Source organism: Neomonachus schauinslandi, chromosome 7 (assembly GCF_002201575.2).
Source record: "Neomonachus schauinslandi chromosome 7, ASM220157v2, whole genome shotgun sequence".
Classification (NCBI taxonomy): Eukaryota; Metazoa; Chordata; class Mammalia; order Carnivora; family Phocidae; genus Neomonachus; species Neomonachus schauinslandi.
This window is the reverse complement of record NC_058409.1, coordinates 104,001,913-104,029,064: the sequence shown is the minus strand read 5'-3', so window position 1 is coordinate 104,029,064 and position 27,152 is coordinate 104,001,913. Positions and strand designations below refer to the sequence as shown.

The window sequence follows — 27,152 nt, the reverse complement described above, 5'->3', positions numbered from 1 at the left end:
GTCACAAAGTTTTTTTTTTTTTTTAAATTAATTACAAACCATTTGGACATTCTGAGATATTATGCACAAATCTAGATAATCTAGGAAGAGCCGAAGGAGGGCACCTCTGGTCTGGTTTCCCACGGCTTGGCAGTTAGTACAATCTGAGCAGTTGTTGTTCCTTTGAGAGGGTATGTGTCCACTTTATTCACTAACCCCACCTTCTGATCTGTAGGTGTTTATAATAATAGTCTCTCAATAGGGTTTCATGTCTGAACCACAGAAAATAGAAAATGATTTGGACGACCTTTTTTTTTTTTTTTTTTCCCAATTTAAGGGTGGTGTATAAAGTACCATTCTAGATGCATAGGAAAGAAAGTAAGGCATTATGACCCGATTCTCTTCGAGGGCACTGTTTAGATGGGTAGGTATCTACTCAGCAAAACAGTAGGACAGCATGCATAGAGCACAGGTTTCAAAGTCAGATATTCCCCGGAGTAATCACATCATAGGATTATACATGAAATTTCAAATGATAGAAATCAGATCAGTCTCTTCTTCTGGGGATGGGGATTAATTGGGAAGGGGCATGAGGGAACTTTCTAGGGTTATGGAAACAGTCCTTACCTTGATCGAATATTGTTTACACAGATGTACAGATTTGTAAAACTTGATCTGAGTAGTTAATATCTGTGCATTTCACTGGAACTAAGATATAGCTCAGTAGACCTATATACATACATACATGGAGGCATGCAAGGTGCTTAGCCAAGTACATAATAACTCCACTATTATTGTTAGTGTGTTTGTTTCTGGACACCTTGATTTAAACAAAAAATAACATGACTAAAAATGAGATGGAACAGCATTTCCTTTCAGACCACAGATTTCATTGCAGATATTTGAGAGCACAGCTAAAGATCCTTACCAAACACAATTGTTAAGAAAGAATCTACTGGATCGATGCTAATTTTTTGCAACTCTTGAGTTACTATAAAAGGTTGTGCCTAATTTGTTGCAGCTGTATTTCATGATGCTCTAAAAGTTTGTGGGTTTCAGAGACCTATGAGAGATGGCTTATTACCTGGGAAAACTGCCTGTACTTAGGAAACATGTACCCTGCCTGAAATACAGTAGTTGCTATAGTATTTGTAGAATTGATGGATTGTCTTTTTTTTTTTTTTGATGAATTGTGTTAAAATTAATATCCATGTTGAGAAATTTGAGCTCAGACTGTCACAAAGACATGTTTTGAATGAGTCCTCATGCTATTCTGACCAAGTATAAACATGGATGTGGAAGCCTTTAACACAAGAATTAAGAGAATTGGTCTTTCAGCGTGACACTCTGAGCTCAGAATCTTGATGTCTTTAACACGCTGAGTGAGTTTGGGTCAGTGATTTAACCTCTCTGTTTCTCAGTTGTTGCCTCAACTGTAGAACGGGGATAATAATAGTACCTACCTCAGAATGCTAGGACTGTGAGGATTGAGGAAGTTCAGTAAAGTATTTTGAACAGTTTCTGGCACATGGTAGCCTTCACACAAGGGTTGGTCATCAGTTTTGCATGCTCTCTTTGTGCTAGCAAACTGACGGCTTTGTTGTGACCTGCCTTTGGGTGTTGTTCAAAAGGTGCATGCCTGATGGTTGGTGAAAGTGATGTCAAACAGTTGAAAAGCCTGAAGCCTGGAATTTGTGAGGAACTTGTGGTTATCTCTTGGGCCAACCTTGGCCTTGTTCCTGACTTACTCGGATTTCCCTGAATCTGGTTTTCTCATCTGTTAAATAATGATTGGGTTTCATATTGTCTGTGTTCCCTTCAAGCTTGCGTCTCATTGTCTGGTCTTAAGTGTTTGAGCTTGGTCATTATTATTTTATCATATAGCTTGGTCCCCAAATCACAGAAGAACTATATAGTAGCTCGACTGGGATTGTCATTATCTGGTTCTGGTCAGAGTCATCTTGGGGATTTAAGAGGCATTGGCCTTGTACAACACAGCTGCTTTGCTGAAAAGGACCATCACTCCTCTTAAGAAAGCTGATCATTGGGGTGCCTGGGTGGCTCAGTCGTTAAGCGTCTGCCTTCGGCTTAGGTCATGATCCCAGGGTCCTGGGATCGAGCCCTGCATCGGGCTCCCTGCTCAGCGGGAAGCCTGCTTCTCCCTCTCCCAATCCCCCGTTTGTGTTCCTACTCTCTCTGTCTCTCTCTGTGTCAAATAAAGAAATAAAATCTTAAAAAAACAAAACAGCTGGCCATCATGGAGGCCATGGTGGGTGGATGTAGCTTCGTTTGCATGTGAAAATGACACATGCGGTCAGGTGTTTGAAATTATTTGTCCTCTCTGAGGGTGTTCAGTATACACATTCTCTTTTAGTCCTCAACTTGCAACATCAAGAACTGTGTTGAGTTTTTTGTGCAGCCAAAGCTTCAGGGACTCTCAAGACTCCTTCAAGTCTGCTCCAATACTACCTTCTCCATGAGGCTAACCTTTCTCAGGCTTTTAAAAATTGAACTTGCTCTGCTCCCCCCCTCCATCCCTGGACTGCTGATCGCACTTTTCCTGTCTTTTCTTTTTTTGGCGCGGGGGGGGGGGGGGGGAGTCCTTTGTCCATAGTACTCATCCCCTGTAATCTAAGTATAATATACTTTGGTTTTCATGTTTATCTGTCTCTCCCATCACTGCCATGAGATTAGGCATCTATGTTTCAGCTCATTGATGTATTCCAAATGCCCAGAACAGTCCCATGGGAGGATCTGAAGGAAAACACAGATTTGTCCAGTGGTGGCAGTGCTTTCATCATTTTAAGTGCACTCCACGCTAAATACACAGAGATGGTAATTCTAAATACCTTGTGTTACATTCAGGGAAAGGCAGGTCTTTGCCGCATTCCCTGGGCAATGGAAAGAAAACTGGACCCCAGTTTGAGTCAAGACCCTAACCCAATGTACTAATTAGAGCTGTCCTTGAGGACTTTCCTTCATTCTTCAGTACCTCAGGATCTTAATTTATGAAATAGTTTTAGTAATATCCATCTCCCAGAGTGTTATCAGAATGTAGAGCTCATATATCTAATGCTGCCTAGTACAAATATGTATGTGTGTTTCAAAAATATATTTCCATCTAAAACTACTTCAGCTTGCACTTTATACTTCTAAACTTCAGGGACAGTGAGAATTGATGGTCATAATTATATTGAAATATCTTCCAGTTCACCAGAAATAAATATTTTGAATTTAAATATAAGGCATATCATACTTTGGAGGAGAACTTTGTTAGTATCTATAACACTACCCCTCCTCCCACACACATAGCTTGACCAAGCAATTCGATTTCTTAGGACTTCTCTGAGAAGCATATTTGGACGTACATGAAACATGTATGCTCCATTCCTGGGGCTTTAAATAACATTCATTTACAGGAGACTTAAACACTTAAACTCTAAGCCCTGTCTTTCCCCTGAATTCCAGACTCCTTTCAAAGTGCCTTTGGGACACCACCCCCCTGGATTTTTCTGTGCATTTCAGAATCAACTTGACTCAACAGCATTCTCTCTCTCTCTCCCCTCCACACACTCCATTTGCTTCCTGCCCATGAGCCTACTATGCCCCAGTGTTCCCCATCATGATGAATGGTACCATCCTTCACCCAACTGCTCACGCCAGACCCTTAGCATTCCCCAACTCCTGTTCTTTTCCTGCCCTCAGTCTTTGTCTCCGGCAGCAGTGAATCCTGTTAGCTCTGCTTTCCAAATAGACTCAAAATACAGTACTAACTTGCCAATTTCTCTTTTACCTCTGCCCTGGTCTGGGGTCCTGTCCCCCCACCCTAGGCGATAGCAGTAGTCACAGGCACCTGGTTTCTCCACCTGTATTCTCATCCCAGCGGTCTGTTCCTTACAGACCAGCTGGAGTGATGGCAAAGTGAAGATCAGATCCTCTTCCTCCAATGCCTCAGTTTTCTGATAGTTACCATCACAATCTGTATCCTAGTTCAGGTTTTCCCTGTGGCTTGTAAGACCCAGTGTGCACCCCTTCTGCCTGCACTCCCAATCTGATTGTCAGACTCTTTGCTCCTTCTTTGCTCTGGTCTAGCCACGTTGTCCTTCACACTTGCCCAGTAAAATCCCACCTCAGGGCCTTTGCACTTCTATTGTTTCCTCTGACAAGAGTGCTTCACCCAGATGTCCTTATGATTTACTTTCTTACTTGTTGATGCCTTTTTTTTTCCCCCACAAATCTCTCCACGACAGAGGTTTTCCCTGACCATCCTAGAAACAGGAGCCTCCCACTCATTGTTTGTCCCCTTCTCCTGCTTTCCTTTTTTCCTTCCAAAGACTTCTTCCCAAGGCTAACTTTAAAATTACATGCTTGGTCATTTATCTTTTTACTGTTGCCTCCACTAGACTGGAAGGTCCAAGAAGCAGGGCATCTTTTTACTACTAATGTCTAGCGCCATACATGATAATACCTGGTAAGTATTTATTTGTTAAAATAAGCAGGGGTAACAAAAAATTATTGGAAACAACCTGAGTGCTTATCACTAAGGAGTTGGCTAAGTTAAATATCATGCATCCATATAATTTAAAACTGTTTAACTTAAAAAAAAAAAAAAAACTTCTGTATGTTTTCATGGGACTATCACTTAGCTGTATTAAGTGGACCAAGTTGATTCAGAATGATAAAGAGCATTAAATATGCCCTTTTTTGTGTAAAAAAGGAAAAATTTAAATGTGTATGTATATATTAAATGGACATATTGAATTAAGCCTGTATATGTGTTGAACATAGCCATAAAGATTAAAAAGGCTGGTAATAGTTGATTCTGTGGAGGGAATCTGAAAGTGTGAATGAAAAAACTTTCTTGAGGGGTGCCTGGGTAGTTCAGTCGGTTAAAAATCTGATTCTTGGTTTCAGCTCAGGTCACGATGTCAGGGTCATGAAATCGAGCCCCACATTGGGTTCCATACTCAGCAGGGAGTCTGCTTGAGATTCTCTCTCTCCCTCTCCTTCAGCACCCGCTTCATGCACACACTCTCAGTCTCTCTTTCTCTCAAATAAGTCTTTAAAAACATTTTTTCTTGGGGCTCCTGGGTGGCTCAGTTGTTAAGCATCTGCCTTCGGCTCGGGTCATGATCCCAGGGTCCTGGGATCAAGCCCTGCATCGGGCTCCCTGCTCAGCAGCAAGCCTGTTTCTCCCTCTCCCCCTGCTTGTGTTCCCTCTCTTGCTGTCTCTCTCTCTTGAAAAATAAATAAAATCTTTAAAAAAAAACAAAAACATTTTTCTTGACTGTATACTCTTAAGCCTTTTTAAATATATGCACTTGTCTAATTTTTTTTCAGAGAAAATTGTTCAACACTCCAATTCTTAAAAAACTGAAATATGGAATATCTAACTTTTAAATTCACATATGTGCTTAAAAAGAAGAGGCCATTCTTAGTTCTTAGACCATGTCACATAAACAAGCATTTGCTCTCATGGATGAATTTTACAACAAAAAAGTGTTGATTGTTATATCACAACTAAAAGAGAGGAGTTTGTTACAATTTTCTAAATTGTGCCAAATATTAACAAACCAAGACAAATGTATTGTATGGATGGCTGAATGAAAACAACCCTGGAAAGCAGATAGTTTTAAATCATAGACCTCAAAATTAACATGGCTAATGGAAAACTATTTATGTGCCAAGATAATCCAAAATGACTGTGATTCCACTTAGACTCCAGATATGTGATGCAGCTGTAGGGGAATGTGGGCCTGCTATTTCCATAAACTGGTTATAATCGTCTACAGAGATGTGATTCATGTTTACTTGTAAATGTGCTGGAAATATGAACATGCAGCATCATTATCCACAAACCCTAGCTCACTTGATTTGTATTATTTGTCTTAGTTCTGAAGATGATGATAGAGTTATTAGTTGGGCCATTTCAATTCATTACTCCTTATCATAACCTATAAGGTAAGGTGTAGTGGGAGCACAGCCTCTCTGCAAACTGGTCTCTACTCTGTCCTCTGAGCTCACTCAGTGCCCATCTTGCCAGCCACCCTGCTTAATTTAAGCAGGCCCTTAAGACCAGAATGCTTGCTGTGTCCTCTGCTGAAAAACATGTTTTACCTCTGGCTCTTACCTTCATCCTCACTTTGTCAGAATGGTCTCCCGTGGTCAGGTGCACTCCATTCTTTACCATGGAACCCTCTTCAGTTTCCTTCTTAACACCTTACTTCGTTATAATGGCTTAATCTGTTTACTTGAGTATGGTCCATCTCTCCCATGAAAGTACGAGCTTGAAGAAAGCAGAAACGCGATCCTACTCATTCTTTTGAAGACCGATGTATCCCTAGGATCTGCTGTGGTACTTGGCACATAATAGGTGATCGAAAATATTCTCCTTGTTGAAAAAATAGATTACTATTGGGGATTTCCTCGAAGGCCAGGTCTGTCTTCTGCCCTGTTTCTTCTCTCTCGTGTGTAACTCTACAAAGAGTTGCACTTGTTGACCTTCCCATAAATTCCCTTATGGAACAAGATATTGGTAAAGCCTAGTGGGCAGAAGAGACTAGCAAGCGTTAGTAAAATGCATGTCAATGCCTCTTTGTTCTCAACTCTACCTTATTAGTAGAGCAGATCATGGCCCACAAAATTTTATAGGTCCAAGAGAAAAATCATCAGGAAACTTGATGGCATTATATATGTCTTTAGAAAGTTTGTGGATTATTTTTTAATCATCTCTCAAAACAGAGTGTTCTTCCATAGTAAATGGATAATGCAGATTTTGTAACTATTCTCTAGGTATCTCTTTTATCAGGGGGTGAGGGGGAGAAGAGGAAAACATGTCTTCTTCTCCTGGGGAAGAAACCTGTTGAAGTGAAAACACTGAATACAGACAAAGCGAGGGCTTTTATCAGTATTAGCCTGGAATATGCTCTCAGCCTCACACAGTTTGCCAGCTCTGTGAGTTTCTGCCCCACTACCTTCCGTCTTTCATATATCAACTGATGAATTGTAAGAGCTGGGGCAATATAGGATTGTCTAGTAGCTATTTGGTACCAATTAGATTTAGGAAGGAAAGCCAATAGGGTATAAAACGTAATAGCACTTGAGTACAATCAGGTAAGCTTCTGTGTTAAGACATCAAAGCTTGTCAAAGAAGTGGGACTTACCACTCTGAAGCTTAGTGTTGGTGAGCTTAAGCTAAACATAAAATGCAGTGTCCTTAATTAGAAGAGCAGTAGCTACTGGGCTCAGGGACCAGTTAAGCTGGGCCTGGCTTGAGGATCTTTATGAGGACTTCACCATGAACATGGGATTTGTAGAAATACTCCAATGGCACCTTTGACTGATGTTGGGCATTTGTGAGGCCATTCAGAAAAGCTTCATGGGCATCAGAAAGTCACTAAGGTATTGGTGGTGGCTGCAATGGCCGAAGTGAAACACACAGCCCAAGAAAAGGTTGTTCACAAGTCTAGGTCATTAAGACAGATACTGTTCTTGAGATTGACACATTAAATTAGTATCAGGCCTTGATTCTATAATGTTACATGATCCCAGGTAAGAACATTTGGATGTGTGGGACCATGAGGTTATAGCTCTCAAAACCATGCTTTAGAATATGTCCATCCAAAATGTCCTTCTTTGGAAACTCAACATCTATTATATTTAGCAGCTACTTTAACCCATGACTATCTTTGGTTATTGTATTATTGCATTGCCTCAACTGTCTGTAGTTCCTCCCTATCTAATGGCAGAACAACAGAAAGTTCTGTATTCGTTCTCTGGAAAATACAATCCTATTACATTTTGTGTGCAAAAAATACATTATCTTCAACTGGATATGTTTATAAACAGGTGAACACTGAACATAGCCCCATAAAGGAATAGACTAATGCTTTGGATTTAAGCCTACTTTACATCAGTATAATCTAATGTGCATTGGAAAGGCAGTCAACTTGTGTAAATTTTCATTCTTTTACTTGTGACCATATAGCTTTCTGTTATTGGAGGATGTGTTTTGTTACTTGGTCTTGGCTTGATTTTTACTCATTCATCAAATAACTATGCACGTATATACACACACACATAAAATTTCATGTAATTACACACATAAACACACTGTTGTTTAGGTGCTCTTGTAGTTCAGAGAACTTCTATTCATTCATTCATTTGTTCATTTAAGATTTTATTTATTTGTGTGTGAGAGAGAAAGAGAAAGACAGCAAGCCAGTACAAGTAGGGGAAGCAGCGGCAGAGGGAGAAGCAGACTCCCCACTGAACAAGGAGCCCGATGCTGGACTCAATTCCAGGACCCTGGGCTCATGACCTGAACTGAAGGCAGATGCTTAACGACTGAGCCACCCAGGCATCCTGGTTCAAAGAACTTTGAAATACTTAAAAGCGTTTAGGTTATATTCAGAGGGATGACCTATATCACTGTAAAATATGTTGTATAACAATGTAAAGAAGTTCCCAAAGACTGATGAAAGGTACTAGTCTTAGGATTCCCAAGAAGAGAGTGTATTTGGATATAGAGGGGCTCCTTTGTAAAATTCACATGCCTAGTGCACCCCAGCAGATGCAGGTAAGCTGAGATTTCTTTTTCATGTCAGAGGAGATCTCTGCACATTTAAAAACCAAGACACCAAATGTTGCAAAGGGCATAATATTCAATATAATGCTGAAAGAGGACAGGGAAAACAAAAGCTCCAGGGCAAGAACACAGTGAAAATGTGAAGAATGGCAGGGTTAAAAAAATGTGTGTATGTGTATGTATATATATGTATATATGTATGGTGTGTATATATATATATAGAGAGAGAGAGACATGGGAGGAAAATGGGTGATCTCATGAGAAACAATGCAAGTAGAGGCAAAGACTGGGCCAGGGATGTATCTCTATGTTCGATCTAAATTCATGCTCTCAAAGCATGGTCTCTGGGCCACAAGTATCAGAATCGATTTTGGTGTGTGTTAAAAACACAGATTCCTGGGATGCACAGCCGACTTACTGAATTAGTTCTTGGTGTGGGGCCTAGGAATGTGCATTTAATCAATTTCTGCAAAGTATTCTTATCTACTCAAAAGTCCAAAAATCACTCCCAGCGGAAGACAGATAAACAGTGCCATCCACTGTGCTCAGCTAAGCGGTGATGTCTCATGGTGGTGTTACACTGAGGTCTTGCCGTATGCCCGGGGTCCTTTATGGGAGGGACTAGAGGAGGATCCAAGTTTCATGAGGCCTGAAGCCTAACCAATTTATTGGGCTATTTCAAGGGGGAAAAAAAACCCTAAAAAATTACCAATACAAACACATTAAAAACATGAATATACTTAGAATGAGAAAGGAAATTAAATTATTAATTTTAAAAGGCCTATCATAAAATCTAGAAAAATAATATTGTGAATAATTAACTGACATACTTTTTCTACACTTTTTGGTTGCATAGCCTTTGATTGCCTCTTCATATGACAGCTGTTTGGCACTATCACTTTCTTGTACAGACAAAAGAAAGATCGTTGTCTCTTATGGCAATTTCAACAGAACTGAGGTTTTTTTATTGCTGGTTGTGATATGTGAAGAATGCAACTTTACATACAGAATATAAACACACAGTGCATATAACCCACAAACATAAAAATTCCAATTTTGTTTTCCATGAGTCCCATTAAAAAAAAATGGTGGAGCATTTATCATTTTGTATGCTGAATTGAATATATTCTTGTCAGGAGAGAATTTCTGTTTTGACTAGGTGTCAGAATTAAATTCTACTTGAAATTTTACATATCTGATGATTGAAAAAAAAAATGCACTTAGCTTCTGGCTTTTGCACTACCCATATATTTCTGGTGCTGGCCATTATAGGACATATTTACATCACGTTGTGTGCTTTGGTCCTGTACCTTCATCACACTCTGCTCGGTGAGTTGACACCAAGGGCGAAAGAAGAATTTCTGGAAGACATTCCTACACTAGGAGGGCTAGAAAATAATGTACCTCTACAGGGAAGTGTCTGCAAATGACATAAACATTTACTACACACAAGTCATAGGAACCCCCAATTTACCTTCCTGTTAGTTGGAGCTCCAAAATTAATGGAAATCCTCCAAATCCACCCAACAAAAAGGGAGTTTGAAAAATACAAGGTCTTAACTAGTTGTAATTAAAACATCTTACTTAAGCTAATTTTATAAAAATGGGTGATACTGTTAATGCATTACTGGGGTACCTCCCAGAGTCATGAAAGGGGCCTGGCCAAGAGAGGACCTTCAACTTCAACTTCATACCCTAGAGGGTTTTCTACTGGGGAGGATCAAAAAGAAACACAAGATTGGAGATTATCTTTCTTCTTATGTTTTCATCATTTCAACATGTTTCAGTATTGCCTAGAAAAATTAATGTACTCAGCATATCTAAATTTTCCTTTTTTATGGAACATTATTAACAGATGTATCCATTTCCTTACATTTGGTTGTCATAGCTTCCTGTTGGCACCATTTGTACAAAATTGCTTTCTCCCTTCCCTGTTCTTTCTTTTTTCCCCTCCCCTTCTGAATGGCACACTGGAGCATTTTTGTTTTATGTGGCTCATTAAACTAGACAGTTGGTATGGTTGGAGACTCAAGAGCCCTCATGGTAGACAGAACAGGCTACTACACATGCATGAGGGAGCTGAGTTCTAATCCCCACTTGGCTTTTAATTTGTTGCATGACTTGAAAGAGAACTACTTCCCCTTCCTGACTCAAACACCTCAGCTAGTCAGTAAATACGGTGGGCAAATCTGTGGTTCCGAGGAGTCCAAGTTCTCTTCCAAGCCCTCAGAGAAGCTGTGCTTTTTTTTTTTTTTTTGCTGTTTCATATTCTAGAATTTGTTTCACGCTTTGTGTCTTAAAATGGTCATACTATTAAAAAAATAGATTGAAGGCCATTTTTTTAAGAGAAGTAGTCTCTAAAGTAGTAGTCTCTATGGAATAATCTGGGGAAAAAAAATTTTTTTTGACCATTCTAATTCCATGGTAGAGCTCAGAATTTGAATTTGTGTTTGTCAGAAGTTTATTTTGGAGCCTGATGCATAGTCAGGGTTGAGAGATGTTATTCTAGACCGGTGGTATGCAACCTTGTCTATACTTTAAGATTACATGGGACCCTTTAAAAATGCTGATGCCTGGGTCCTACCTTTGTGATTATTATTGAATCGACCTGAGCATGTAGATTTTTAAAATCTCCACGGCTGTCTCTGATGCACACCCAGGATTGAGAAACCCTAATAGAGACAATCACTGCGTTCTGTCAATATCTGACAATCTTTGTAAGAAAAAAAAAAAATCACAAATGTGATATCCATATGCCCAGTCTCTTATAAGTATTTATTGAACATGTCACTTCCACTTTAAAGCTAAATTATGTAATTCCCACATTGGTTGGGGCAAATGTCAAAGAAAAAGCAAATGGTGTGGTGCCAATACCTCTAGCTTCTGCACCCTGGTTTGTGAAGAATTTCTCACTGTTCATCATTCCTGCAAGGGTCCAAAATTGTTACCTTTGTCCTTGCCCTACCACAAACCCTATATCCATGCACAAGTGGGTCAGCTCTAGTCTTAAAGCAGCTCATTCATAAAATTAGTTGGTTGGAAATAAAGGACCTTGCAGATAAGATTTTAAGATTCTTTGCTCATTTCCTTAACTTACAGAATATGTTTTAATGGGAAAGAAAGGCCTAATTTCCTTCAAACTTAGAAGACATTTTTACCCCTTCTAATTGATCTTGATGTGTAAAAAAAAAAAAAGAGCGATGATTTTGTTGTGTTTCAATGTTGTTACAACACAGCCCCAATCTATAGAATTCTAAGGAGCTAAGTTAACGAAATGGAGATGCTCTTGTAACATGAAGTTCACTGCTTGCTTGGGAACCCAGTACCTTGGGAGTCTAAAGTGAAAATGTGCAGGGATACTAAAAATGGATTCTCCCACATGGTGTTTAGCTTAAACTTCTATATATCCCCAGACGGCAGAAGCTTTTATAGCAGACGGGAAATCATTCATTCATTCATCATTTATGCATTTGTTTTCTCACTCATTCATGCCATACACATATATTTAAATAAATACTCTTGTGAGAACCTGATTTTGGCACTAGGGTAGTTAGAATAAGATAGATGTCATGTAGGACTTCACTGGACATTTCCATTGGCCATGGGTTTTTCAGTGGAGTTCCACTTATGTCCAAAGGCCTTGAATTCTCAAGGGGATTTTTAGATTTTATGTGTACATTTTAATGATTATCTAGAAACTGTAAAGTAATCATACTCCAACCATCTGGAAGATGACCTAATAACCAAGGATGTGATTTTAGGAACCCACACTGTGTTTGTCACCATGGTCACTTTGGTACCACGCAGAACACATTTAATTGGTATTTTTTTTAAGATTTTATTTATTTGAGAGAAAGAGAGTGAGTGGGAGGGAGGGAAAGGGAGAGAGAATCTCAAGCAGACTCCCTGCTGAGTGCAGAGCCCCATGCGGGGCTCCATCTCAGGACAGGCAGATCAGGACTTGAGCCAAAACCAAGAGTTGGATGCTTAACTGACTGAGCCACCCAGGTGCCCCACAAATTTAATTGCTGTTGACTAAGATGAAAATAAACAGAGGTAAGATTTATTCTTAGGGAATGCAGTATGCTTACAAGAGGGCCAAATGAAGTAAAGATCTCAAAATAAGCGTTGTGCAGGTATTTGCATGGGGAAAAGCTGTAGGGGCTATGTTGTCATGTGGCTCATGGCAGAGTAGGGATGATCTACTCTGAAGATGCTGTGCTAAAGCGCTGGGTACCACATTGTGCCACTTAGTTTTAGGAAATCATCATCCTTTGTAGTAGTCTGTTATTTGTCCATTTTGAATGATACACGTTCGTAGATTTGTTTGTATTTAATTTTAAAAATTTGTTTTGGTTTTAGAGTTTTATGGAAGTGATAAGTTTACTTAGATTTGTGTTGACACCTAATTAGTAGTGCTAGTGTAAAGATCATTTTGTCAACAGCAGGGATTAGGGAAAGCTTCCTTACTTTAAGGGGGATTAGTCTATTACTTAGTAATGACAAATATTTTTCTAACTTACCTCCCTGTACTATAATCACTGTTTAACGAGTTCATTCCTCCCATTAGCCTGCAAGCTCCTGGAAGGCATACCCACATCTTCCTTGACTTTGAGCCTCCTTTATGTTTATTAAATAAATGAGTTGATTAAAAATAATAAGTAAGTTGATTGGCCACAATTGGGATTGTGTAACTCCTCAGGACTAAGTCAGCACGTGATGAGGTTTCTGTCAAGGGAGGCATTTAAGCATAGGCTGTCACTTGAAGACTCCTGAGTCCAGTGAGGCTTAATCTGTGCCCATCAACATCCCTTTGAATTCTAAAGTAGGGGGGAAGATGAAAATTGTTACTTTTTCCCCTGACTTTCTGGCAGTGCAGGATGATTGCATTTGAGATCATTTTACCCACCAAATAAATTGCCTGAATAGTATTTATCATACCACCATGATGGACTGCTGAGGTTCATTTATTTTCTCAGACAAATTCTCAGTTGTACCCTCAGGACTTGGGTAGGTGGTTGAGTATCTCCCTCACAAAGATGCTGGAATTCTAGGAGTCATTTGGAAAATGGCTTCCTAGGGGTCCTGTTCCTCCCATGGTGTGTGTGCCTGTGGATGTCTCAGTATACATCACGAGAGATGGCTGCATAAAATGAGGGGACTCATACGGCGTCCACAGGAGCCACTTTTGTCCAGAGGAAGCAGATTTTTGGAGTTGTCAGGAGGATGGAAACATACAGATAGCAGCCAGCCATATCTCTTCATCAGTTGGTTTTTTTTTTTTCTTTTCTTTCCCCCCCCCCCCCCTCTCAGCAGTGTAATGTAAGTGCTTCTCTCTCGCCTCGTGTATTTCAGATGCCTCAGGAACAATACACACACCACCGGAGCACCATGCCCAGCTCCGAGGGGCCACAGGTATACAAGGTGGGCATTTATGGCTGGCGGAAAAGGTGCCTGTATTTCTTTGTCCTACTCCTGATGATTTTAATACTGGTGAACTTGGCCATGACCATCTGGATTCTCAAAGTCATGAACTTCACAATTGTAAGTAAAAAAACACACGTTCCTTTAGCCCTTCTTGGGGGAAGGGAAAGCGTGGAGCAAGAAGAAGGAATGTGGAAAAGTGGGGGTAGTAGGATTCAAAATGTCTTGCAGCCTGGCATTTGGTTAAAAAGTATTGCTGTTCAGATTATGTGTGGGATCTGCCTCTGTCTCATCTCTACTCCTCAGTGGCTGGGAGTCCAAGTTAGAGTCATTTCCCTCCTTTGCAGTCTCTTGTATGCTTTCCCTCCATTTTGATAACTGTGTTTCTGTCTCTTGGAGTTTCCAAGCCCTTTGAGTAAATAATGCAGGAAGAAATATGGGCCAAATTCAAAGTACTGAGTTTTCCCAAATTTTGGTAATGATCGTGAAAGGGTTTGTGAGGTAGAGGGGTAGCAGTATCTGAGTAGAATAAGGCTTTGTGGATTATCTGAGAGTTTTAACTGTCTATATATACCTTGTAGCTCATTGCTCTGGTTAATTGAGATTCTCCTTGATTTTTAGGAGGCCAATTTTCTTTGCCACTGCCTGAGCAGGATGGAAATGAGGGAAGGGTAGCTATGCTTCACTTTTTTTTTTTTAAGAATTTGTGTTTATGCTTCTTTGAAGAAATTCTTGTTATTGGTAGTTAGGGGCACTATGCACATTGAACATTTACTTATTAAAGTTTAAACGAAAAGAAAATTCTGGAAATATGATTTCTGGAGTTACCCTGAGAGATTCTGGCAGTATAAGTACTTTCACTTTTAGTGAATGCATGGTGGGTAGTAAGCTGCTGCCCTGAGATTACTTTTGTTTCTTGGGACATCAAAAGTAAACAATTAGATTGCCAATATAAATAAATCCTGTTTGATAAAGAAATGTGACCATGATACAATTAACAGGAAGGTTTTTCATATGAAACTCCCCAGTAGGATAGTGGATTTTTGCCTTTTCTGGATAGTAAAGTTCATTTTTAGCCTTAACCCATTCTGCATGGTTGTACTTCCCTGCCTTTGCGGGAGCAATATCTTCTGCTTAGGCTGCTTTTCTTCATCATCCTGATGTTCCTATAGCTGCCTGGTAAAACCTTTGATCCTCCTGTAGCCCCATTTATCTATTTCTTATTATACTCATCACCCTGGAGAATAATTTTTCCCTGTGTTTCACAGACGGACTAACTTTGAAAAGAGTGAGAGCTGCATCTTTTTAGAGCTTATGGCTCTAAGAGGTGTCCGGAGTCCATATGGTGCTAAATCCAAAGGACCACAATTGCCATCTGTTGATGTGCGTGTTCTGTGGTGTTTTTATTTTTTATTTATTATTATTTTTAAAGATTTATTTATTTATTTTAGAGAGAGTGTGCGCACGAGTGGGGGGAAGGGCAGAGGGAGAGGGAGAGAGAGAATCTTCAGGCAGACTTCCCACTGAGCACAGAGCCCTACACAGGGCTTGATCCCAGGACCCCGAGATCATGAACTGAGCCAAAATCAAGAGCTGGCTATGTAACGGGTTGAGCCACCCAGGTGCCCCTGTGATGTTTTTATTTTTTGTTTCATGAACTTATAAAGTGGAAAAGCTTTTGTTTTGCACCATTAATTAAGGGAAGACTGAAGCTAGGGCAGTAGAATGGAGAATAAAGATGTAAAAGACATTTATTTAAAAGATGGTGTTGGCATACCTCAACTAGGATATAGGAGATGAAGGATTGGAAGAAATTCTGGAACATTGCCAGGTTCTGGCTGGTGAGATAGTTGAATGGTGGGGTCCAAAAAGCAAGATAGAATTCATTACTTCCCCATCGGAACTTAGCTGGAACTCATGTACCCGCTAACCCCCCTTATTTGGGCTATTTCTATGATTTTTACCTAATCTCATGTGAAGTTAAGTTATAGAACCTGAAAGATTTGGGGGTGAGTGTGGTGGAGAATATGAACTCAAATCTTGAAAACTATGATATCGTACAACTATGGCTTCTAGAGTGTGTATTTATCTGGCAAGCTTAATAGGGGTATATGTAAATGTATATTGAGTGACAATTCACTTTGATTGTATGTGAGCTTGGGGAGCAATGTGACAGTAAGGTAATAATCTATTTGAAATAGGCTATTTCCTGCAGTTAACTAAATTGATTGCCAAAATTGAGAGTTCTTAAAGTTTTACCAAACCAAGTACTTACTGAGGTGAGAATAATGCCATTATTAGCCATAATTGGTGCTTTATAATCGTAATGCATTTGAGCAACTAGAGCTGAAGTGTCAGAAAATTGATCTTTCCCTGCAAGCTAAAAGCATATTTTTTCATCAATCACAGTATAAAACATATTCTTTTAGAATTATAATTCTATTCCACAAATAGTAATTTACTGACGTGAAGATCTTGAGGAAGAATAAGGTATTAACCAATTTTATATTGGTTATGTCGGGTGAAAGAGCAAGGAAATCAATGGGATAACAGTTAAGCATTTTATGCAGGGATTTTAAAATATTGTCAACAGAAAAGAGTGATTTTTTTTTTTTTTTACATCTGGGATATTCAGTAATTTGCGATTTGGGAAAGTTCACGGTATAATCAAGCCCTCTGAGTAATCATGAACCAAGAGAGTGATGTCATATGAAAGTACTTGGGAGGACTTGGCAACGTATCCAAGATCGGATATCCAGAATTTTACTCTGTGGTCAGACTTGTGTTCTCTGCCATCCCCAAGGATATATGCTGGAAGAGCCCTTCCATTAGAGCAGTCTGGACAAATAGCCAACCAAGTTTTCTTGGTCCCAGAGGGAAATCAGAAGACAGATGGTTTTGCTCTCCTGTGCTCTTGGCAGAATATTCTGGTGTTCGTTATAAGGCAGGAGAGCAAGATGACACTTCGGTTCTCAATTTTCCCATACATGGAGGAATGTGTGTTTTCCCTATACTGTGAACCCCCGTAATTCAAACTATCCTGGTTAATCAACACATTGTGCTGTACAGGGGGACTACTATTTGCTAAATGTTTTGTCTGTTAGTGTATTCTGTTAGTCCCTGTCCTTGACCCTTAAAATATCTCTCATTTAATTTTCACCACAACTTTATAAATTAGGTATTATCTCCATTTTAATTAAAAAAAATGCTCAGAAGGAGCACTGGGTGTTATGCACAAACAATGAATCATGGAACACTACATCTAACACTAATGATGTAATGTATGGTGATTAACATAACAATAAAAAAATTTTTTAAAAATGCTCAGAGAATTTAAGTGACGTGCTGAAGGACACACAGCTAATAAATAAAAGAGCTAGTGTTTGACTTCAAAGCCCAACCCTTCCCACTACACTGTACTCCTCCCCCTAATTGTTCTAACGATCCAGCTCTTCAGCAAAACCATACAGCTGCCACAAGGCTCGCCGTCTTTGTGGCCGGCCCACCGTCTCTAATCTGATCACACATGTCCCTTCCATCTGAAATAGCCATTGACATTTTCTGCGTAGAGTTGTTCCCTGATAGTTATGAATGTTCAGTCCTCATGTCCTTTCTCTTTGCACTGTATCTGTTGACCCTCTCCCTCCACGGTCTCAGCCTTCTGTTTTATCCCCTCGTTGTGTTCATGTAAACATTCAGTATAAACTTAGTAATAATTTCTATGTCATAGGGTGACATGGAGACTCAGTGAGTTAATTTGTGTTGAGCATTTATGGCAGCCTCTGACCCATAGGAAGACTTGATATTGGCAACAGAAAGTCATGAGAGACCCTACGCCATAGTGTCGTGGTTAAGGGCTCAGACTCTGGAGACGGATGCTCTACATACAAATCTGGCTTCTGCTGCTTATTTTGTCAAGTTCCTCAGCTGCTCTGTGCTGTGGTTTCCTGGGAGTAATAGCAGTACCTGCCAATTTATGGGATTGTTGTGAAGAGTACATGAGATGATGAGTATAAACTATTTAGAATGGAGCGTGGCACATAGTAAGTTATGTTAGTGTTTGCTATAATCATTGCCATCGTAACTTTTTGAAGGCTTATTTTATGCCAGGCACTATGCTGCTGCATTTTATAAGTATTATCTAACTTAATCCTTATGTGAGTAGGTAATATTGTGGTACCAACTTGACAAGGATGGGGAGAAGCTCAATAACTTGATTTGTGATCACATAGCTCTAAGGTGGCAGAGTAAAGATTTGATTCCAAGCAGTCTGGCTCTGGAAACTGGTCTCTTAGCCATTGTGATATATTGTGGGGCAGTACAAAAAGTCCTAGCATGGGAGGGGTGGGGGGTGTTGGCCGGCTTAGTCCATGGAGTGTGTGACTCTTGATCTCAAGGTTGTGAGTTCAAGCCCCACGTTTGGCATAGAGCTTACTTAAAAAAACAAAACAAAACAAAACAAAAACAGTCAAATGTCAGGGAACTAGATGCCTAGCTGGCCATGAACTACATCACCTTTTTTCTCTGAGACTTCGTATAGAAATGAACACATTAAACTAGGTGTCTTTAAGACTTTAAGGTATCTTCCTTTTGGAACACTATGGTTTTATCTTTTGGGCTTTGCCTTGACCGTGTGTGATCTCACTCCATAGAGGGCGGCTGCGGCTGCCAACACTGTCTAGCCACCCCCAGTCCACATAATGTGGCCTCGAAGACCTCCCCAAATATTCCATATTGATCATCTACAGTATCATTTAGCAAAATTGCTTATTAAGTGATAAAATTTAAAAGGCTTGGGAATTATCAATAGATGGCACGATCTCTTAGCCCAGTTGAGTGTGAAGTCATTCATTGTTAGACAAAAGAGAAGCTTTAGGAGTCACCTCATCAGATACCCTCATTTTGCAGATGATGGAATCAAAGCGGAAATTGAGGTTGCCTGACACAGCTGTGTGGCCCTAACCATGCCAGGGACTTCTCAGGAACAGGGCTTATGCTCTATTTATATTTGTGGCCCTAACCCAGTGCCAGTATACAATAGGCTTCCAATATGTGCTTGTCAATTATAAATTGCCTTTGTACAGATCACATTCATGGGATATTGGATGCCCAGTACCTGGTCAGTGCAGGTCACATGATAAGTCCTCTGTAAATTAGAGTGTTCTATACCTCATTTAATAGATAACTTCTGTTTCTCTTTCCATTCATTAAAATTATAAAATTCAAACCATTTTATTAGTGGTTATATAAGAAATGAATGTCTATTTGTTTAATAAAAACTCAGAACTTAATGATTTTCCCATATGGTCCTCACAAAAACCCTATGGGGTCGGCACCACCATTGCCCATATTTTATAGGTAAGGAAGCGGAGGCTCCGAGAAGTGTGGTAACTTGCCCAAGGTCACGCCGTCAGTGAGCGATGAAGCTGGGATTGGGTCACAGGGAGTCTGGCTCTAGAGCCCATGCTCTTAATCAGTACACTATGCTGCCCATTTGCCAAGTGCTATTTTTCATGAAGACAAATTGAATTTGTTCAGTGCAATGTCTAAAACATGATTTATTTACCCTAAAGTTAGATAAAGATCCACTGAGGGTCAGAGGAAGGCATTCTAATACTTGTAAATTGGACACATTGTAAAACAGTAAAAGCCAGAGAGAATGGACAGTGTGTTCCATAACTCAGAACACTGACGTATCATCTGTTTGTCTGTTTGGAGAAGGCTCAAGGAACCGGGACCCAGTCAAACTAACTCAAGTAGAGGGGAGTGAGGATACACATGCCCTGGGAAGAGGAGAGGAATCTCATGGGTACGTGCGAGCACCTCACAGCAGAGGGACCAAGAGCACTGGTAGGAACCAAGGCTGCTGTGGGGATGCCCACCCTCTTGTCGTGGACCACGTGGCATTCACGCCCTGGGACATTTGCTTCTGTTTGCAGGCCAGGTTCCTTCCGCTTTTGTTGTTCCTTCAACTAACTCCCTGTGTTAATTCAGGTTTTCTGCTTCTTTGCCATTTAAGCACGTATTTATCTGCCCCTGACCTTCCCTTTATAATGACCTTTCCTCTCCAGTTCCCACCTCTACCTGCCCCCGTCTCTTGTTACCTAGGTGACATCCCAGAGAGGGAACTGCATTGGCCCAGACGTTGCACATCACATAGTAACTCGTTTGCATGCCTGGACACTGAGGAAGATGCCCCATCAGCAGTGGGCTGGCAGGACAAAGCCACGATTCTCAGAGTCCTGCTCTTTGGGCAGCCTGGCCAGGTCTTCCCTCCCATTAGGTCAGACAGACACTTGAAAATCGTATCTACATTTGATCTTCTATAAACACTACCTTTTTAAATCTTTTCTCTTTTTTCTCATTTGTTCTTGAAGCCTTCCCAGATTAAACTGACCACTCCGTCTTCTGTGTTCTGCCGTACCTGCTGTCAGGCGGGGGGGCAGGGGCGGCATTCAGGAGTGCATTTATTTATTTTCCTGGCCCTCTCCCTTGTTAGGCTGTGAGCTCCAGAGACAGGAACCTTAAACTATTCATATATGAATCCGCAAGTTTAAGCACCTTGCTTACCACATAGTATTTAGAATGTTTATTGAATAAATGAAAGGGAAAAAAATCATGAATAGCCCGTCACTTTAAATTAAAATGTGTAAAGATGGGTTAATAGAGCTTTATATAGCTTTTAAAATGAACTGTTAGTTCATTTATTAAGGTAGACAGATCACAAATGAGATGAGTACTTGAATTTGATTATGAAAGGGTATTTTTAATAAACTCCTTCCTGTGTATCAACTACCTGCTACATTTTAATTACATGAGAAGAGTAATAACGGAGTGTGTGAAACAGAATTGAAACAGGAGATGTCATCCTAGTTAATATACAGATTTGCTCAGCAAATGAAAGAAAATGATATTATTGGCTTTAGTTAGACTTTTCATTTAACACTGTTAATGAATATATCGTGTGTGTGAGCAGCATTCAGTTGAGCTCCTATGCTGAGAGTATCATGCTTCTGACCCTCAGTGCTTTGACTCTTGTGGTCACTTTCTATCCATTAGCTCAAATTCATCAACCTGAAAAACTGCCAAAATGTTATTTTTTTTAAGGTGGCATGAAAATTGTAATGCAGAAAAAACGAAAGACAAAAGTTCATTCTGTTCCATGATCAGCGCTGGGATATGGCCTGCAATGTCCTATTTGCTTTGCAGCCTACTGTGTTTTGTACCTTTATAAGAATGAAAATCTTCAAGGATGATTTTAATCATTGTAACTGCTGCAAAATGTTGTGAACCAAGCTTGTTACAAATTTATACAGTTTATTGGCCATATTTGCTTCGATTCAATCAGTATTTCTTAAGCACACTATTTGTGCTGGACACCATGCTTTATTTAGACAGTGAAGATTATAAAATCCTGGATTTTAATAGATCATAATTTACTAGGAAGTAAAAAAAAAAGTGTGATATTAACCTGTTCCCAAAATGACACATATTTTAAGGAAGCATTGAAGAAGAAATCAGCTAAAGCCAGAAGTCACTGGAAGGCTTCTTGAGTCTTAAAGGATGGGTAAGTCCTTTTGAGTCATGTTTAAAGCAGAGAAAGCACCATGACTGTAGCCTGGATGCAGTGTGTTAAACTTGGTTGGGAAGCCTCAGACACTAGGGTTCCAATATTGAGAGCTCAGGCCCCTGGAGAGAAAAGATGGGGTGGGGAAGGAGAAGAGTGGAAGCTGACACTAATAAAGTCAAATCGAATGCAAATCATAGACACACTCGAGAGGTCAGACTGAGAAACTTGAGCTCTAATTATAAACAAATGGCTGTGCAGTGTTAGCCTATGATTTGGATAATATCCGTGATTTTTGCCACTTATTGTTTTCATATACTCAAAATTCCTTTTTAATGATTGTAGAATTGAGAACAATAAAGAATGTCAGCAAGCTCCCTGGAAATATTTTTCTCTTCATACATCACACATAGCTGCTCACACATGGAATTTTAGGTCTTATGGGTCATGGGGCTGTTATTTAGTTCCATTACTCAGAACTCCGAATAGCTCTCAAAATCAGAAGTTATGACTAGATCTTGGAGCTCTGTTCACTCTCACTGAGGCATGAAGCAATTGTAGGGGAGAAGTTGCGAATCCCAAAGGGTATGTTACCACAGAGAACTTGCAGATCAGTCCTTCCACAGCAGGCAGGAGTTAGACTGTAGGAAAAAAACCCAGTAAATAGGAGGTTTCAGGTCATTGGAGTTGCCCGAGAGTCATTAGTTAGGGTTTCTAAGCTCGGAGTGGCTTTGTAAATACTTTGTCTAGAACTGCACTGTCTAAAATGAAATAACATTAACAATTCAGTTCCTCAGTCACACTAGTCACATCACAAATATTCCACAGCTACTCTCATCAGGAGACCACAAAGAAAACATTTCCATCATTGCAGGGAGTTCTCTGTTATAAAACAGGTCTAGAACCTACCTTTCAGATAGCTCTTGGTGGGTATGCTCAGACCTTTGAACAAAAAAGTTTTTCATTTCTCTCCATACAAAATTTTTGTGTTTTCTTTCTGTGTCCTAGACAATTTTTAGGACCTGGAGCCATAGGATTAAGGTAGAAAAACAAAAAGCAAACAAAACTCAATTTATCAGAAGGAGGAGAAGAAAGTTTCTCATAATCTCATGAACAGATGGCCCAAAATAACTGGTTCTAATGGCCTTGTTCCTTTGCCACACACCTGTTCTCTGTCTCCTCTCTTCCTTTCAATACTCCTCACTGGGAAGGTAGTGAGATGGTGATAGATTTTTCATCTTGCCTGTGAGGAGCAAGGTGGTCCTTTGTTGGGCACATAGTTCTATTTTTTTTTTTTTTAAAGATTTTTATTTATTTATTTGACAGAGAGAGCGAGAGAGCACAAGCAGGGGGAACAGTAGAGGGAGAGGGAGAAGTAGGCTCCCGGCTGAGCAGGGAGCCTGATGTGGGGCTCGATCCCAGGACCCTGGGATCATGACCTGAGCCGAAGGCAGACGCTTAACCATCTGAGCCACCCAGGCGCCCCTGGGCACATAGTTCTATTGAAGGGGGAGGGTCAGGGACCATTTCTGAGCCTCATTCTCTCAATCTGTAAAAATACGCAGTTTGGACAAGATGAAATACAAGGTCGTCCCTCTAGAACTTAAATAGTTTCTATGTCTAATTACTGGGTCCTCCCATATTCTTTGACTCAGAATGAGAGAGATTGAATCCTTTTTTCCTCTAGAAGTAAGTGTGTGTGTGTTTGCTCATGCTATATTTAGATAAAAATCCAAGATGCTATATGCCAGGAAATATATCTCATGTGCCATTTAAAAATGTTAAAATCTTAATCCATTCAATTATTTAATGAGTAATTGGTCTCAATACCTATTATTACCCAGCAAACTACCCCAAAACCTAATGGCTTCATGTAACAGCAATAATTAATTTTGTTCAGGAATCTCCAGTTTGAGTGGAACTCATCTGCTCATTGATATCTAGCACCTGAGTTGGGAAGACTCAGGCTGGGATTGGTTCAACAGCTAAGGCTGGAATCATCTAGAGGCATGTTTACTTACATGTATGGGCACATATTGGTAATGGGACCTCAGCAAGCCAGACAGTCTACACGTGGCCCACCATGTTGGCTAATTTGGGCTTCTTATCCATATGGCAGCTGGGTTCCAGAACATGTGTTTCACTTACACAAGGTGGGAATGCATAATCCTGTTATAACCTAGACTCAGAAGTCAGGCAGCATCACTTGTGATTTAGTTTGTTGGTGAAGACAGATACAAAATCCTAGATTGAAGGAAAGGGCACATGGACTCAACCTCTGCATGAGGGAGTTGAAGGTTCTAGAAAAGCGTGTAGGATAGGAGATTGTAGTGGGTTGAATTGTGGCTTCCAAAAAGATACATCCTTGGCTTAATCCCTGGAACCTGTGAATGTTACCATATGTGGACTTATCTAAATTAAGGATCTTTATATGAGGCAGTCATCCTGGATTACCTAGTTGGGCCCTAAATCCATTGATCAGTATCCATATAAGAGTCAGGCAGAGTACGATTTGACAGAAGAGAGCAGGCAGTATGACCGCAGAGGCAGAGAGAGGGATGATACTACCACATGGAGTGTCAGGTAGCTTCTAGAAGATGACAAAGTCAAAGAATGGACTCTCCCATAGAGCTTCCAGAGGAAGGGCAGCCCTACTGACACCTTGATTTCAGACTTCTAGCTTCTGGAACTGTGAGAGAATAATTGTTTTTAAGCCATCAGTTTTATGGTAATTTGCTATGACAGTCACAGGAAACCAGTACAGAGATGGTGTAGAGGCTCTCTTTGGAAAGTAGTCTGCCGCAACCGTATCAACAACACCTGCTAATAGCCATGCAAACGCTATACCTTATATTGAGTACAGTGGGAAGTGCCTGCCTGTGTTACCTCCTCCTTTTCTTACCATGACCCTCTGAGGAGGTACTGTTATCACCCCTTTAATGAGGAAACGAAAGCACAGACTGCCTGTTTAACCTGCCCAGCTTCGTTAGCTGCTAAGTAGCAGGGGCGGTATATAGATCCTGGTGTGTCTAACTTCAAAGTTTTGGCTTTCAGCTTTTTTTTTTTTAATTTAATTTAATTTTATTCTGTTATGTTAGTCACCATACAATACATCATTAGGTTTTTTTTAAAATTTTTTTATTGTTATGTTAATCCCCATACATTACATCATTAGTTTTAGATAGAGTGTTCCATGATTCACTGTTTGTGCATAACACCCAGTGCTCCATGCAGAATGTGCCCTCCTCAATACCCATCACCTGGCTAACCCATCCTCTCACCCCCCTCCCCTCTAGAACCCTCAGTTTGTTTCTCAGAGTCCATAGTCTCTCATGGTTCGTCTCCTCCTCTGATTCCCCCCCTTCATTTTTCCCTTCCTTCTCCTAATGTTCTCCATGCTATTCTTTATGTTCTATAAATAAGTGAAACCATATGATAATTGACTTTCTCTGCTTCACTTATTTCATTTAGCATAATCTCCTCCAGTCCCATCCATGTTGATGTTAAAGTTGGGTATTCATCCTTTCTGATGGCTGAGTAATATTCCATTGTATATATGGACCACATCTTCTTTATCCATTCATCTGTTGAAGGGCATCTCGGCTCTTTCCACAGTTTGGCTATTGCAGACATTGCTGCTATGAACATTGGGGTGCATGTGGCCCTTTTCACTACATCTGTGTCTTTAAGGTAAATACTCAAGAGTGCAATTGCTGGGTCATAGGGTAGCTCAAGTTTTAGTTTTTTGAGGCACCTCCACACTGTTTTCCAAAGTGGCTGTACCAACTTGCATCCCCACCAACAGTGTAAGAGGGTTCCCCTTTCTCCACAACTTCTCCAACATTTGTTGTTTCTTGCCTTGTCAATTTTTGCCATTCTAACTGGTGTAAGGTGGTATCTCAATGTGGTTTTGATTTGAATTTCCCTGATGGCTAATGATGATGATCATTTTTTCATGTGTCTGTTAGCCATTTGTATGTCTACTTTTGAGAAGTGTTTGTTCATGTCTTCTGCCCATTTTTTGACTTATTTGTTTTTTTGGGCGTTGAGTTTGAGAAGTTCTTTAGATCTTAGAAATCAGACCTTTGTAGTGTCATTTGCAAGTATCTTCAGCTTTCCTTAGAGATGTTTATTGTAAAAAAAAAAAATACATGTGTCATTAGCTAGTAACGTATTTAGTTTTTTTTTTAATTTGTTTTATTATGTTAGTCACCATACATCATTAGTTTTTGACGTAGTGATCCATGATTCATTGTTTTCGTATAACACCCAAATGGATTTAGTTGTATAATGTCCAATAGCCATGATGGTTAGTGTGTAGCTAAGAGCAATGAGGAATAGACATTTTGAAACTGCTTCAGCAGGGGAGGCTGGGTGGCTCTGTCTGTTAAGAGTCCGACTCTTGATTTTGGCTCAGGTCATGATCTCAGGGTTGTGAGATCTAACCCCATGTCAGGCTGCATGCTGAACATGGAGTCTGCTTAAGATTCTCTCTCTCCCCCTCTGCCCCCCGTCAACTCACTCACTCTCTCTCTCAAAAAAAATAAAATAAAATAAAATAAACTTCAGTACTGGTTCAGCCATTGCCTACTCAAGAAAGTTTATCCTTGGGCTCAAGGAGGGCATGTACTGCATGGAGCACTGGGTGTTACATGCAAACAATGAATCATGGAACACTACATCAAAAACTAATGATATACTGTATGGTGACTAATATAACATAATAAAAAAATTATTTAAAAAAATTATTCTCATGAGTATTTTAAGGAGTTACACTAACTACATAACTGGTTCTTCTGTTCTAAGAATCATGGTTTGTTCGCTTTTTGAGTTACTTTTTTGCCTTCACTAGGCCACATGTAAGTAATCTAACCACTTGTTGCTTTGAGAAATTAGGAGTTAAAGACTAGAAAGAAATTCCTTAGTAGGAGCATAGCCCTTCTATTTCACAGAGAAACCTTCTAGCTGAAATGCTTATGTAAAGAAAATTATGCATTTTGACCAGATTTTAATTATCAGCCAGATTTATTAAATGGAGGAGTCTTTAGCATCTCTTAAAACTTAACTTTTCTAATAGTAGGTACTCTGTGTTCATTGCTTTTTAAATTTTTAAAATTTTATTTATTTATTTTTTAATTTTTTATTTATTCGTTTGAGAGGGAGACAGACGGAGAGCACAAGCAGGGGCATCAGCCAAGGGAGAGGGAGAAGCAGACTCCTCGCTGATCAGGGAGCCTGATGCAGGGCTCAATCCCAGGGCCCTGGGATCATGACTTGAGCTGAAGGCAGACACTTAACAGACAGAGACACCCAGGCATTCCATATTGCATTTTTTTAAAGATTTGTTTTATTTATTTATTTTAAAGAGAGCATGCATGAGAGGTGGGGGGTCCAGAGGGAGAACCCAATGTGGGGCTCAATCCCAGGACCACGGGCTCGATCCCAGGACCCTGAGATCATGACCTGAGCCAAAGTCTAGAATCAAACACTTAACCTACTGAGCACCCAGGCACTTCTTTGTGTTTACTGTTAAAGAATGAGTTAGTGAGTGGAATTTGGGAGCAGTTCAAGCCGTTTTTACTGTAAAATAGTATG

The 27,152-nt window shown here is 40.0% G+C and overlaps 1 protein-coding gene across 1 annotated transcript in view; it reads left to right on the top strand.

Moving 5' to 3' along the window:
- The window catches only part of SGCD (sarcoglycan delta), a 382,459-nt gene that overhangs the window by 6,805 nt on the left and 348,502 nt on the right, over positions 1-27,152 (top strand). The window contains exon 2 of the mRNA XM_021697353.2: positions 13,922-14,110. Coding sequence (XP_021553028.1) covers positions 13,922-14,110 — 189 coding nt within the window. The remainder of the gene's footprint in view (positions 1-13,921; positions 14,111-27,152) is intronic.